The sequence below is a fragment of the Alternaria incomplexa genome (genome assembly GCF_024043165.1).
Source record: "Alternaria incomplexa strain BMP 0042 chromosome Unknown scaffold_3, whole genome shotgun sequence".
Classification (NCBI taxonomy): Eukaryota; Fungi; Ascomycota; class Dothideomycetes; order Pleosporales; family Pleosporaceae; genus Alternaria; species Alternaria incomplexa.
In genome coordinates, this window is record NW_026249852.1 from 507,061 (window position 1) to 521,340 (window position 14,280).

The 14,280-nt window shown below is 53.0% G+C and overlaps 5 protein-coding genes across 5 annotated transcripts; 1 reads left to right on the top strand and 4 right to left on the bottom strand.

Moving 5' to 3' along the window:
• Positions 1-2,730: 2,730 nt before the first annotated feature.
• J4E90_002532 (uncharacterized protein) lies at positions 2,731-3,985 on the bottom strand (the record flags this gene model as incomplete). The annotated part of the gene is made up of 2 exons (XM_051432111.1): positions 2,731-3,871; positions 3,924-3,985. 2 exons carry the CDS (start codon positions 3,983-3,985, stop codon positions 2,731-2,733), a joined length of 1,203 nt encoding a protein of 400 aa, XP_051293533.1.
• A 572-nt stretch (positions 3,986-4,557) lies between these two features.
• On the bottom strand, positions 4,558-6,479 carry J4E90_002533 (uncharacterized protein; the record flags this gene model as incomplete). Its single annotated transcript, XM_051432112.1, has 2 exons — positions 4,558-4,650; positions 4,698-6,479. The coding sequence occupies 2 exons, from the start codon at positions 6,477-6,479 to the stop codon at positions 4,558-4,560; spliced, it is 1,875 nt and encodes a 624-aa protein (XP_051293534.1).
• Positions 6,480-7,393: 914 nt separating this feature from the next.
• J4E90_002534 (uncharacterized protein) lies at positions 7,394-9,290 on the top strand (the record flags this gene model as incomplete). Its single annotated transcript, XM_051432113.1, has 3 exons — positions 7,394-7,566; positions 7,617-8,338; positions 8,401-9,290. The coding sequence occupies 3 exons, from the start codon at positions 7,394-7,396 to the stop codon at positions 9,288-9,290; spliced, it is 1,785 nt and encodes a 594-aa protein (XP_051293535.1).
• Positions 9,291-9,415: 125 nt separating this feature from the next.
• On the bottom strand, positions 9,416-11,077 carry J4E90_002535 (uncharacterized protein; the record flags this gene model as incomplete). The annotated part of the gene is made up of 6 exons (XM_051432114.1): positions 9,416-9,535; positions 9,584-9,727; positions 9,778-10,059; positions 10,111-10,364; positions 10,420-10,889; positions 10,941-11,077. 6 exons carry the CDS (start codon positions 11,075-11,077, stop codon positions 9,416-9,418), a joined length of 1,407 nt encoding a protein of 468 aa, XP_051293536.1.
• Positions 11,078-11,506: 429 nt separating this feature from the next.
• J4E90_002536 (uncharacterized protein) lies at positions 11,507-12,881 on the bottom strand (the record flags this gene model as incomplete). Its single annotated transcript, XM_051432115.1, has 2 exons — positions 11,507-11,721; positions 11,774-12,881. The coding sequence occupies 2 exons, from the start codon at positions 12,879-12,881 to the stop codon at positions 11,507-11,509; spliced, it is 1,323 nt and encodes a 440-aa protein (XP_051293537.1).
• Between the last annotated feature and the right edge of the window lie 1,399 nt (positions 12,882-14,280).

The window sequence follows — 14,280 nt, forward strand, 5'->3', positions numbered from 1 at the left end:
AGTCGTGAGCGATCACAATGCCGATGAATGTACCGTCAAACCCTCACACAGCCTGCAAGCTGAATTCCACGGCGTTGAGGCGAGAGGGGTGTCGCGCTGCTGAATGGGAATATTTGTGTTCGAGCTTCCATGGGCTGAAGTTGATCTCGTTTGCTCGACAAGCGAGTCTACCACGCCTCAATCGTGCATTGGCGCCATCACTGGTTATGCACGATGGATTGCGCTCATTGCGGGCCGAGGCGCGCTCTTGGCTCGATCTCTAATTCCGATCTCAGGAGCCCTATACAATTAAGATGCTATAGCGGCGACGATTCGTAACGAGATCCAGAGCGCACTTTGGTTCTTTGAAACTGGACAGCCAGACCGCAACAGCACGACCTGGTCAGTTGCGCCGCAGAGTTCGTCGTCCTCGTCACTCTCGATGTTTTGAGCAACCGAAGTCTATCAACTGTGGGCATGCTCAACTTGGTGCACGGCATGGCAGACGGTCTTGACCGAATGTTGGCAGAACATTGGGCCCCCGGTGATGTTTGACGGAAAACAGACAAACGCATTGCGTCGTACGACCAAGAAGCCAGGAGCATGAAAACTGCCATTCGCGCATCGCAAAGCACCATGAATGGGACATGAAATGACAGGCGCAGATGCATACTCGTCTGCAACACCTGATATGGTAGCGACATTATCATCACAGTGTCGAGGCGACGCTTGTCTGTCGGCTTGATGCAACGCTTGAACACTTCGCAATCCCACGTCTACATCTGCGGTGCTCTTCCTGACCTTGTCGTTGCCTGCATCCCGAAAAGTATTACTTCGAGGTATCGGCAGACCCGCTGTCGTCCGACACTCTGTCAAGGCTCAATAACGGTATGGTAAAAGTGGCCGAGAATGTAAAGAGATGGAAGCTCATGGAAAAGCATTAGCAAAGAACAGCCCGAAAACGTGGTGAAAGGTCATACGAAATTCCCCAAACTGAACGGCAGCGGGAGTGGGAGTGGGAAGAAGCCTGAAAGATGGCAAAGTCAACCCCTTCAGCGAATACAGAACGATATATGATTGGACGCTGATACTTTCAAATCCAGAATACACGTCGATTTCGCAACACCGTCGCGTACATGCACATTCATGCATGTCCATCGGCAGCTGCACATCTTGTACGACCATCCCACGCACACCCTCGTCAAACAACCCATCCCTCCACCAAATTCACATGGGCATTTTGGATCAGCTATGAAAGCAGCAGTCATCCAATGCTGTCTACAGAAACATGAATTGGATATATAAACGCAATAATTGTCGACGAACTTCGACCCAGCCGGTGCCGTTATTCTGCTTAGCTCAACCAACCATCTCCAACCCCTCGATGCTTCCGATCACATTCTCTCGGTCGGACGTTCGAATCGCGCTATCTCTCCAACTACCAAAACTAAGAGAGGAATTCGACATCGCAAGCAATAGCTAAGCACACGAACCTGCTGCGCGCCCTTATACCAATCAGCCCCTGCATCTAGAAGACAGCCACCAAGGATTCGTGGATGGCCAGACGAAAGTTGTGCCTCAGGCAGAAGCCGCAAGCTCGTCAACCGGACAATTCAGGCCGGTCGGGAGTCGACTGCCTGACCGATAAGAGATACCCAACGGCTCGACAGAGGAGACCAGCCCCCAACCCTGAGGCCGTAGTTGGATCCCAACACCCATGTCAACGAGATGAATATCAAAGCCAGGATCAAGGCTTGATGTGCACTCGATGGCATGACAACAAGACGCTGCGACACTGTGTTGCAAGCCTCGCGACGAGCATCACATCCCTCGATGTAACCAAGTCATCGAGAGTTTGCAGAAGAGGTCAAATTTGGGCAGACGGTGTGACAATAGATGGGGTTTCGTTCATTATCATATGAACCGGACTATTATAGCGCCGCTATCCAACCCACCATCTATATGTCCATCTCCGAGAAAGCTCAAACATCCCGACGGGTTAGCTACTACACACATGGCGTTGATACCTGCGGTTGCTCTTGGGAAACTTCTACGACGATGCTTCAATTGCTTCTTGGGTTTAAGAGCCATGAGCCTTCGCACCCGTTCGTGTCGGCTCTACCATCTCTGCTGAATCCAAAAAAGCGACCGTGGGCCGCGATCATGGCGACATGTCTCCTTCGCCGGCGGGACCATAACCCTCAGCGGAGGTACCTACCCGTGTATGACGTCCGCCACCATGTCTCCACACCAAGAAACGGGTGGACGTGGGATTAGTATACTTCTACTCAACATGTTCGTGGGTTGTTTATCTAGAAGCCTCCGGCCAGGTGGATCGTTTGGTGGGACAACACTATTCTGGGAACGGGCGCCGCTTGGAGAGGAAACGCAGGCTGATTGATTGCTCCGATCCAACACTTTCCCAGGGCAGACGTCTCACACTTCGTTAAGGAATCCACCGCCACCTATCCACTGTTTGACATATCTTTTTTGGTATGTCTACCTACATGTTTGCTCATACATGCTTTTCGCCGTCATGTCGAGAGACTTCCACGTAATGAGCCCTTGGACTGTTGTCGCGATCGTTTCCGAGTTCACACTTCTTTATAGGCGCGCTCTATCAAAAAGAAGTATCGACGGCTGTCACGGAGCACAAGAATCGGCGAAATTGGGTCATTTTCAGTGACTGCCTGACATCTATTACATTTCTTTCATAGCATACTTCTCCAGCCATCACTCATAGAGCTAGACCTACAACTGCGTAGGGTAGTCCAGAGTCTCAATCTTCTCCGGGTACACAAGCCCACCCTGCTTCCGCACCTCATCCATAACCTCCATAATCAACACACTCTCATCAAGGCCAAGGAAGCGACCCTCTTTCCTGCCGCTGATAATAGCATCTGCCGCCTCGTCGGCTTCCCAGAACATACCCTGGCCCTCGCCTTCTGATTGCAGTGAGCCACCGAAGCCATTGTACCAACCGCTTCCCTTACCTGGGCCCGGAATGGGGAATTCTTTCGACTCAACCTTGCCGTCTGAACCGATGATCTTGGTGGAGAGGGGACGGAAGGAGTGCCCGAAGACTTGGATCTCGCCCTTGGGACCTTGGATGCGGACGAAGGGTTGATCCATGTTGCCACCGGGCGCTGTGGCGACGCGAAGCGAGGTTGTCGCTACGGCGTGAACCTCGCCGCCTTGCTCTTTTGAACGGGGGAATTGCAGGATTACGGTGCTGTGCTCGTCGGCCTTGCCAGTTGGCTCGTAGTTCTTGACAAAAGCCTGGAGCTTGGGTGCCTGGCGCGAGTTCTCGGGCTGGGTGTGGTAGATGGTCTGGAAGACCCAGGTAAGGGCATAGATACCGAGGTCAAGCAGGGCGCCACCAGCCAGATCAGGGTTGACCATGCGGTGCTTCCCGTCTGGGAAGTTGTTCTCGGGGTCGAGTGCCATGCTGTTGTCCGAGATGACGCGTGTGATGGGTCCGATGCGACCAGAGGCGATTTGCTCGCGGACGTAGATGGAGAGCGGGAAGTAGCGCGTCCATACAGCCTCCATCAAAAAGAGGTTCTTGGACCTTGCGACCTCAGCCAGCTTGCGCGCCTGGGCGGCATTGACAGTAAACGCCTTCTCGCACAGCACGTTCTTGCCGGCCTCCAAGCAGAGCATAGCATTCTGGTAGTGGTGCGAGTGTGGTGTGGCAATATATACGACGTCGATGTCCGGATTCTTTACGAACTCCTCGTAGGAGCCATATGCCTTCGCTTCGGAGGGTGCGCCGACTTCCTTCAAGAAATCTTTGGCGCGCGATTCGGAGGACGAGGAGGCGGCTGCGACGACCGTGTGCTTTAGGTGCTTGACGCCACGTGTAGTAGGGTCGCAAAGGAGATCCTTGGTACTGTCTGTCCATTAGTAAACAGCTTCTGCGGGGTGTAGCGCGGGGTAGTTACAAGGTGACGGCGATACCTCCAGTCGCGAGGATGCCCCAGCGGACGGTCTTTGGTGACGACATGGTGTAGATAGACGTTGTCGTAGTCTCTTGGTAAGTTGAGGGTGAGATTTTGGGTTCAACGACGAGAAGCACTTGGCGGCATCAGGCGATTGACTTTGTAGCTGGAGCTGCAGAGCTCCAACGTCATGACGCCCACCGAACTTCGGGCAAAGCGCCGCATCTCAACCCCACTCTTGCCCCTCCATCGTCTTGCCGGTGCCTAAAGGAGCAGACGGCCCGCGTCGCGGCATGTGGCGGACTTAAGATGCGATTGCCGTGTGTTGGGGAGTTGATGAGTGGGCGTGAATGTTGGACGGACCCGTGGACGCGTCTCGCCAGAGCCGATGCCAAGCCTCCCAACCTCCACCAGCACAACGATCAAAGCAATAATCATATACGCAGAGACGATCCCAGTGTCGACAAGCATGTTATGGCTGCAATCCAGCTATATTCCACGATCGCATTCAGTAGACATGCGATTAGCGTGTGTGCACAAAGACCATACCATGGGACGCTTTAGTTGTATCTGAAGACGAGCTCATAGGTCTTGATGTCCATAGCAAAGCCACAGGCTGGTCGATCCATGCTGACAATTACAGCTTCGCCTTGCTACTGTTCTTCACGCTTTCATGATATCGGTCCCGCATCTCTCTTCTCAGCATCTTACCCGAGGGGGTTCTGGGAATCTGGAAAAGTCGTTAGCACTAGCAGCTCACGTTGGGTGAGTACTCACCGAATCCACAACCTCAATGCCACCAGTCAGCCACTTGTGTCGGCTCAGACGTCCCTCGATCCACTGATGCAGCTTCTTTGAGACATCATCTTCCCCTTGCTTCTGGCCCTCAGTGGTCAGCACAATCCACGCGCGGACGAACAGAGAGCCATCGCCGCGGCCGTTGTCAACACCCGCTACGCACGCATCGCGCACCAGACCTTCTGGGTGATCGAGCAGCGTATCTTCAACCTCCGTAGCAGCGACCTGGAGACCTTTGACTTTGATCATCTCCTTCAGGCGATCGAGATAGTGGATACGGTCACGCTCGTCGCGCATCACGAGATCGCCAGTGCGTAGCCAACCAGGCTCAGTGAAAATGTCCGCAGTAGCTTTCGGGTCCCTGAAGTATCCAGGGGTGACGACTGCTCCGCGCGCCCAGAGCTCGCCCTTCTCGCCTTTGGGCACATTGTTAAGTGTCTCAGGGTCTACAACCCGAGCCTGCATACCCGGTAGCAGATAACCGATCATACCGGGTAGTGCAGGCTCCAATCCAAATATGCCATGCGCAGCCGGGCTCGCGATACTGGCTGCTTCGCTCAGACCATAGCCACTTGGCACCGGCATCCCCGCACCTTGAGGCAGCTTCTTGGCCAGTTGGTATGCGACATCTGGTGGCAGATATGCAGCGCCGCTCGACGCGCCGATCACAGAGCTCAGGTCGTACTTCTCAGTCAATGGACTCTGGGCGAGTTGGCGAACCAGAGGTGGCACCAGTGGAAGATGTGTAATCTTGTACTTTTGTATGCTCTTCAATGCGAGCTCAAGGTTCCATTTCGGCAGCATAATGCTCGTCTGTCTGATCATATTGACGCGAAGGATCCAGATGATCATACCGTATGAGTGGTACATTGGTATGACGCCGAGCATAGTAACGGGTGTCAACGGTTCGTCTCCTGCAAAGCGCGCGGCCTGCGTGGCAGTAATAAGCGTCTGTATTCCAGAGTGGTAACCATTACTGTGTGTGATCATCATTGCCTTTGGTAGACCCGAAGTTCCTGAAGACTGGAATAGATATGCCATTCGATTTCCCCCAAGCAGCTTCCGCGGCTGCTCCGGCAGCTTTGAACCCTCCCTCACGAGCGACTCGATCGTACGATATCCCGACACGGTATCTAGTTGAGAATTGTCGCTAAGCACGATGACTTTGTTGGGATTCAACTTGAGCTTGAGGGGTAGATTGTCGCCGTCACCAGTCCCTAGCTTTAGCGCTTCTCTCAAAACAGGAAGTAGTGTCTCATGACACATGATGCTGGTAATTTGCATCTTTCTGAGCACCCACCATAGCTCGTACGGTGTACTCGCGGGACTGATGCCCCCAAATACCAGCTCCGATCGAAAGCATGCGTGCGCAACCATTGGATAATGCAGTTGATTCCGCGAGAATAGCGCTAGGATCTCGCCATCTTCCTTGTCGTCTATGGGGCTCTTGTCTAAGCCTAACGGATTTGGTCCGTCATACCGGAAGACACGCGCCAATGCACACACTCGAGCATAGAAGCTGTGGAGTGTAACCACTTCTTCTGTTACAGCGTTGATGAATAGAGGGTAGTCCTCGGGTAATGGATTGTTCGACGGAAAGCAGAGTTCGTGGATGTTGAGATCGTCTGGTGTCGGTGGGAATGGTCCATATGGCGACGAAAATACAGCCTCGTCGTGAGGTCGATAGGTGTCTTTGGCAGGATCTGGAGCGTCAGGGCCTAGGTATCTGGACCAGTGAGGTTTAAAGATGCCGTATGTCATATCGGGATTTGAACGAAAAGATTTTACAGAGTATTAAAGATTTCCCGCAAGATATCGAGACATGGGCGCGACTACACAAAAGTGTTCCGCCAATGTTGCGTTTCTATGGCACTTATGGGCTTCCGAGGTGTACTGCGCGCCCCGCGTTCTCTCCACATTCGATCCTGACATCGCGCACGCGAGTAAGCCCAGAAACGCCTCATTATAGCCTTCCACGTGGGGCAATGCCGTGTGATGAACTGAAAGGGATGCTCTGATGTAGGTTGTTGGCGTCTTGAGGAATGAAATGACCGGAGACCGAGATGGCAGGCGGCGCTGCTGCGGTGGAACCACTTCCGTGGAGTCATTCCCTCTTCAACTTTCGTGACAGCAGCCGTCAACATACAGCCCCAGGCGCATACCACACAGTCCAACGATATTCCGACAACGCAGTAGCCGCCTGTCGCGTAATGCAGTCATCTCTGGAAAGGTCCAATATGAGCTGGCATTAGCCGCGTGACTTGCTTAGCCCTGTGGCTGTCTGCAGCTGTCGGACCCAACTTCACGTCTAGCCCAAATTGGTCATTGCACGTTTCAGCTGACGGCGCGCCAAATTCGAGATTCAGCCAACGCGATATCCCTACGACTTCTTGACGCGTCTTGATCTACTCGATCAAGACTGCAGAAAGATTATGGAACGCCTGGAATGTCTGTTAGTTCTCCACACCCGCATACAGGTGCGCGGGTGTGCATAGCTGGAAACCTCGCGTATGTATGAGCCCCCCTGATGCAACTAGAGATCGTCGCGCTTGAGTCTCAGCCTTCTCAGCCCTCAGCCCCCAACATCGCCCTGCAGCCTGCCCATCTATAAATCCATCTCGCCACCCGCTCTGGCATGGTTGCGCGTTGTCAGTGTCCGTACCTAGGTAGCGACCATGTCTACTTACTCCGACAACAGCAATGGCAAACCCTCCAAGAGAGGCACGATCCCCGCACTTTGGTCTGCGAAACATATTCCGCACAGTGCAGACTTCCCTGACCCATATGAATTGATTGGAGATGCATACGAGAGGATACCAGTCGCAGACGAGTGGGAATTGCCGGACCCGTAAGTTCACAGCATTGACAGTCTTCCAGGTCAAGACTCACGTAATGCAGCAACAGCAAGAGCCGGCCGTATTTGGCGCACATCAAATCGCTGTCGACTTCGTGGAGGACTTTACGACATCTAGCGGACTGGATGCAGGTTAGCACTACCCCACTACGCTGGAATGAGATCAAAGAGCACCCAGAGGAACGCGAAGCCCGTGCGAATAAGACAAACGTCACCTTCGTCGAGTATCGTCCTGCCACTGCACCAAAAGCTACAGCGATTAAATCGCCTGCTTTGCTTCAAGAAACTCTTCAAGCTCTGTCGTTTGAGCATACGAAAGAACCTCCCCTGCGCCTCTTCATAGTAGAAGACCTATCTCAACAAGTCATTGAGCTGCTGGGAGCGCGTTTCGATATAGATCCATTGTTCTTTCGAGAGCAGATCGATGACTACGTATGGCACAACACCCGTGACCCCTGGGCGTCACCACCCAGCCTAGTCTCAAGTATGAGACATCGGCCCTGGTTCAAGATGCGCAATATGAGGTTACGATACCACAAAACAGAAGAGGACTACTTCAACTCGAGGCTGGAAGCAAACTCTTGGAACGTACTCAGACGGCCTGATAACGATGAGAACCATTGGCATTACCAAGATGGAAAGGGAGCAGTCGTGTCCATTATGCGCACGCGTACATCCATGTGGATCGGCAAGGACAAGAAGTGTGGTAATGGAACCGTCGGTATCGTCTTGCTAGATCCAACTGTTAGCCAAGGCCGGCCACTCTGTAAGTACTAACGCAACATGACAGTAGCTGAGGTACTGAATTGCCTTACTGATACTGTAAAGGGTATGATCGTAGTAACTGGTTGCCAACACCCAAGATGGACACCAAAGTTTACCCCTCAATCAAGTCTTCAGTATCCTGGTTCGAAGACATTGTCCAAATGACGACTGCCTTCCCGTGGTTTGAGCGGAAAGAGGGAAATGAGATTAACGCGCAAGTCCTCGCCAAACCAACTATATACACCATCTGCGCAGAGTGGCTCATAGTGTGCGACTATGTAAGAGCTCGTCTCAGCCAGATAGAGTGGGAACTCGAGATGCCACGCCTCTTCCGCTCGAAAGGTGATGCCATTGACACTTCACTCAAGCGTCTGCATACCTGGCGGCGGCAGATCCCAGTGTTTCGGGAGATGATAACGGAGACGTTGGAACATGCGCTTCCGGCTGCAGCGCGGCTTACTACCCCGTCTACTCAGTCCTCCGCTGCGCCCACATCACCTCTCTCCGTACGCTCACTCTTTTCCGACAACCTGACCATAAATTACGATAACGTCGAAGGGTTCGAGGACATAGTGCCTGATTTCAAACGCGTCCTTGCCGCTGTCAATGAACTACAGGAGCGAGTTGACCGCCTGACTAGTATTGTCACATCGGAGATCTCCATCGAAGATTCGCGTCGCGGGCTCGAGGAGAACCATAACATGGCGAGGATAACATGGCTGGCGACCATCTTTATCCCGTTGACGTTCATATCTGGGCTGTATAGCATGAACGAGAGTGTTTCAGCATTGAAGACGACGTATGGTTGGTACTTCCTGACGGCCGTGCCATTCACGTTGATCGTCATGGCAATCGGCTGGGTGGCTGGAGGCGGCAGTCTGACACCGTGGAAGAAAAACACTACAAAGCAAAAGGGCATGATTGGGGGAAGAGACAACAAGAAAGCCAAGTGACTCAGTGTCACAATGTCTTAGGCGGTAGACTTCTCTACGTTCAGACGACGTACTAATGTAGTGTTCCTATCAGCTCCCACCCTGGACCACCACCAAGGCTTAGTTTGGCTACCATGTCCTCCCGGCTACAACGTGAATCTGAAACTAGGGTGTTGATGGCCAAGTCTATCCGCATCCGCTCGCAGCAGTCTATCATTCCGTTCACCTCTCTCTCGCTTTCTGTTTTCCCAGCCGAGGTACCAGCACTGTATGGCGGCGAGTACGATCGTCACTACCAATGCACCAAGGCTTACAGAATGGCCTAGAACATATTTCGGCGCATCGCGCTGAAGATAGATGAACGTGCCTATGAAGGCCGAGCAATTAGCGATGCTGATTACCATGCCAATTCCGACTGCGCGGACATAGTGAGGCGCAAGATTGTTGGACGCCCATCCCTGATGACAGATGAGTAAAGTAAGCATTTCGGTTCGCGGGCGAAGCTTACCATAAGCATGGGCGAACCCTGGAAGACACCGATCGCGACCAGGAACGTCCCGGCGTACCGCACGGCATTCGTCGTGGCCACTATCAACATAACGTAACCGCATATCCCTATCACGCAACCTCCTATGATGAAATAACCGCGATTCTTCAACTTGTCGGAGGCGTATGCCGTGCCAATGACCGTGATGAAAGCAGCCATGTTAGGTGGTACCGTAAAGAGCTGCGCGGTGGTGCTTTGATAGCCCATGCCGGCGATGATACTAGGAAGGAACAGCGAAAAGCTCTGTCAAGCTTTAGCATAGTCTCCGGCGTTTGAGATCCGAAAGGAGCTTACATAAAGCGGCACCAACAAGAAAAACCAGATGAAGGCAGAAAGGTACGTCTGCGGGGCTTTGAGTGCCATTTTGACCCAATACCAACTAAACTTCTCATCGTCAACATCAACTTCGGTGGATCCTCCTGCATCAAGCCTCATGCGTCGCAATGCCCACTCCTTCTCTTCATCACTCAAGAATCCTGCTGCGGCGGGGGTATCCGGCATGAAGAAGAAGCATACAATGCCGAACACAACAGTGATTGCGCCCTCGACTGAGATCATGTCAGCGCGACATCTCCACAACGTGAAACATTAGCGAGAACTTACTAAAGAAGATCCATGGCCATCTTCGATACCCCCCAACCTCGATGGTTGCCAGTCCCGAAGCGAGCAGTCCACCAAAAGCCCCAGATAGAGGCGCGGCGCAATAAAAGAGACCGCTTCTCAGCAGCATCTCGCCTCGCCTATAGAACATCGCAAGGTAGATGATCACGCCACCGAGAATGCCTCCTTCACATAATCCCAGCAACAGTCTACATGCCACCAGCCCTGCAAATGACTGCACGAAGCCCATGAACGTGCACACTAGACCCCATGCCGTGATCAGAGCTGGTAGGTATATCCCGGCGCGCAAACGCTTAACGAGTAGGTTAGACGGTACGTCGACCAGGATGTACGGGATGTAGAAGACGAGGAGAGCGATGTTAAAACGTGTACCGGTTGTGATAGAAAGTTCATCGGACAGGCCGGCTATCCTTGCGTTGCCGATGTTGCTGCGGTCTATGAACGAGAAGAGCCTAGAATTCTCACTCAGTATAGGCCGTGAACAGTGTGGAGTAGCAAAATACCATATCCCGAACAACCAAGGCAGAATACGGAGGTCGAATTTGCGATTCAGACGCTTATCCAGGGCTTGATCGATCGTCTCATCGAGTGTGATCGCCTTTTCGATGCGTTCAGTGTCTGTTTCCTTGGGCTTATCCATTGTGGCTGGTTGGTAGACTAGTCACGGTAGAACGCGCTTTCACGGCAGCAACAGGAGAAGAATGCGAACAGAAAATAGAATACAGATTAACAACACCGAAGGATCTAGCTAGTGTAACGCCCACGTCCGAGCAACTGTACATCTTCCCGAGCCAATGTTCATAGGCTAAAGTCTCTCCACATTGCGGGGAAGTTTCGAAGGATCACCAATGCTGCGGGGATATCTCCAAAGAGCATGCCGAGCTATGGAGAAAGGCTTGTTGACCAGTGAGCTTCTCGCCAAATGTCTTGTGCAAGGGCGATGTGACGGATAATGTTTCCCCGAGCAGTGCGAATGAGGAGACAAGCTGCGCGGCTGGTAAGCGAGATGTCAAGAAATGTGGCTGACGATGGCCCGAACCACGTGCCGGTAGCGCGCCGTTGCCGCCACCTATTTCGTCATGAACGCCCAAAATCCTCTAGCCAGAATAATGCTCGGCAAATCAACAACACGGTAGAAAATCTCTCCAACTATAGCGACCAGCGGTGCGCAGACCAAGAAGCAGACAAAAGTGCTCAGAGAACCGTTCATGCCGGCGTCGGCCATGTGCGTGTATAACTTGATACCGGCGGTGTAGATGAGTATCGATTGGACGAGGAAGTAGCCTGGGATGTGTAAGTAATTGTTCAATGACTTTGTCGAAGGGTTGCGACTTACTAAAGCTCCTCTTGCCTAGCGAAACGAAGAAGCCTCCGCGAAGGATAGCCCGGGGCAGTTCGAACGTCTCAATCAGAAGCATCGACCCAAGGATGATGAGGTAGTTGTCAACCCTCGCCATCGGCTGGTCTAGATCTACGTTCTCGTTCAAGAATCCGTCATCGTACAGCGCGGTGTGACCCCATAGCTCATTGTCGCGCATGCCTGGTTTTCCGGAGATGAAGACGAACTGCAGCACAACACCGGTAAGGACCATCGCAGCGTAAAGTGGCCATACTGGGATACCGAAGTTGCCGATCTTAAATCCTCGTTGGGACCGGGCCTTGAAGTCCATGTTGAGGACCGCATCCGCAATGATTAGGCCGGTGACGCTGTACCAGGCCCAGCTCTGTACCCAGAACGCAGCTACGATGAAAGCTAGCATAGCCTTTACTCGCCATGAGGTGCGTGTATTCGGAACAATGACCATGGTGATGTAGACGGTGTAGCTTTGCTGGAAGAGCACGGACACTATCCAAAGCGTACCAGATGGGAAGACATCGTTGGCGGCTTGACTAGCGTATCGCTTGTTGACCCAGAAGATCTCAAAAAGCGAGTTGAAGTAAATCAAGAAGCTCTGGATCCGCGTCGGTGCGATGGTGGAGATGTTGCCAGTAGAGGCCAAGAAGTCGGAGATGTAGTCGGTCGAGGTTGTGCTGAATGCCGCTGCCGCAAAAGAGTAGGCGATGAAAGTCGGAACCCATAACCTGATACCACGGCGGAAGACACTGGATGCGCCGACTTCACGCGTCTTGTTGGCGAGGTATGGCAAGCAAATGGTTCGCGCGGAGAGGAAGATAATCCATGAGTAGATCAATGCCTCGTTGGCGAAGATAACTGAAAATGACTTTCGAAGTGCGACCTGGTACGCCGGGCCATCAACATTCTTCGAGTCTGGAAGGGCGGCTGGAAGAAAGGTCTGGAAGAACACGTAGAGGAACGATTGGAATACAAGCAGGCCACGAAGCCCAATGAGGTAGTTCTGGTCAGCCGACAGGGTTGTCGTTCCTTGCTCGGTCGACGACGAGGGGAAGACAGCCTTGAGTTTGGATGAAAGGGTAGGCTCCATTGTTGCAGACATCTTGTTCGATACCGCGATAAAGATGAGAATCTCGGTGATAAAGAGGAAGAGTAGCTTACAAGCAAGGCAATTTACCCTCGACTTCTGATTCCACACAGACAACAAAACCAGCACGACCCTTGGCGACTACTTGCGGCAGTGGCACCACGTCCCGTACCAAAGACCCCCCGTGGGAGACCCGAGATCAGCACCTTGGCCACCAGAACGACCACGTACCTGAAGGCGACTTTTCTTTCCGTGACTAGCACAGCATCTGCCTACCGAGCACGGGAAGCGTTGAGCTTAGTTGCAACGCAAGCTTCCGAGCACAATTCAGGCGCATGCATGCCAAGGGTCAGCTATGCTTTTTGTGGCGTTCTGTACGTCCCGCTGAGCAGTTGTTCGATAAGCGTTGACCCTAGTCGAGGCTGGCAGCGGGTAACTTTGGCGGCATACAATAGTTCGCATTTCTGGCATCCGGACCACTTACACGAAGCGGGCGGCTGTTGATCGTTATCTTGATCTCGGATGTTGAATTGTCGGCCTGCCGACTTGTAACGTTGCCGTCCTCATCATACACATCCCAGACGCACGTCGTGACGTGCTCGATCAAAAGCACCCTGATCCCTCAACACCCAGGTACCGCCGGGCAACGGCCTTCCTCAGAACCTTCCACGTGTGGCGCATGGGGCAGCCCTACTTGGGCATCTACACCTGTCAGTGACCGCCATGTCAACTGCGGCCGTCCGTGCACGTTGAATTTCATACCGAACATCCGTGCGATAGGCCACGAAGGGTCGTGAAATCCGCACGTTTTCCAAAATCCGAGGGGCTGACTCGTGTGCTCACACCAAAAAAGGAAGGTCCGCGTTCCGGAGAGCAGAAACCAGCTGAGACAGATCCTACTCACCGAAGATAACGCCGTGTCGAATTTTTCTAGCAAGTTTGCGGATGGTTCCGCCGGCCTACGATGCTGTGCTACCCGCCAGGTGTAGTGTGGTAGGTAGCATCCCACGCGGCCTAGGGAACGCACACTTGCGAAGTGGATCTACGCGCTAGCGAGCGCGTGTCGATCGCCCGCATAGTCGACTTGTAATGTCCCGGCCACCCCTGGTGCTGTTGATTATTTCCTTTTTCATGTCGCTAGGACGATGCTTTCTGGCAACGCATCAGGGTGCAGGGTCCGTTTCAGTAAAGCGCTGCCCTTCGGCCCTGCTTCATGCTAGGATTTTACTTATCTCTGAGTTTACCTTCCGTGATAGACTGTGCGTGACAGATCGGAAATCGTATCGCCGACGTGAGTCGCCCGGGATAAGGCTGATGCTCTGCATTCCGCTGTGATGCCGCGCGTTATCTCATAGATCGAGTTTCACATGTTGACCACTCAGGAGCCAGAACAACAGAGTCA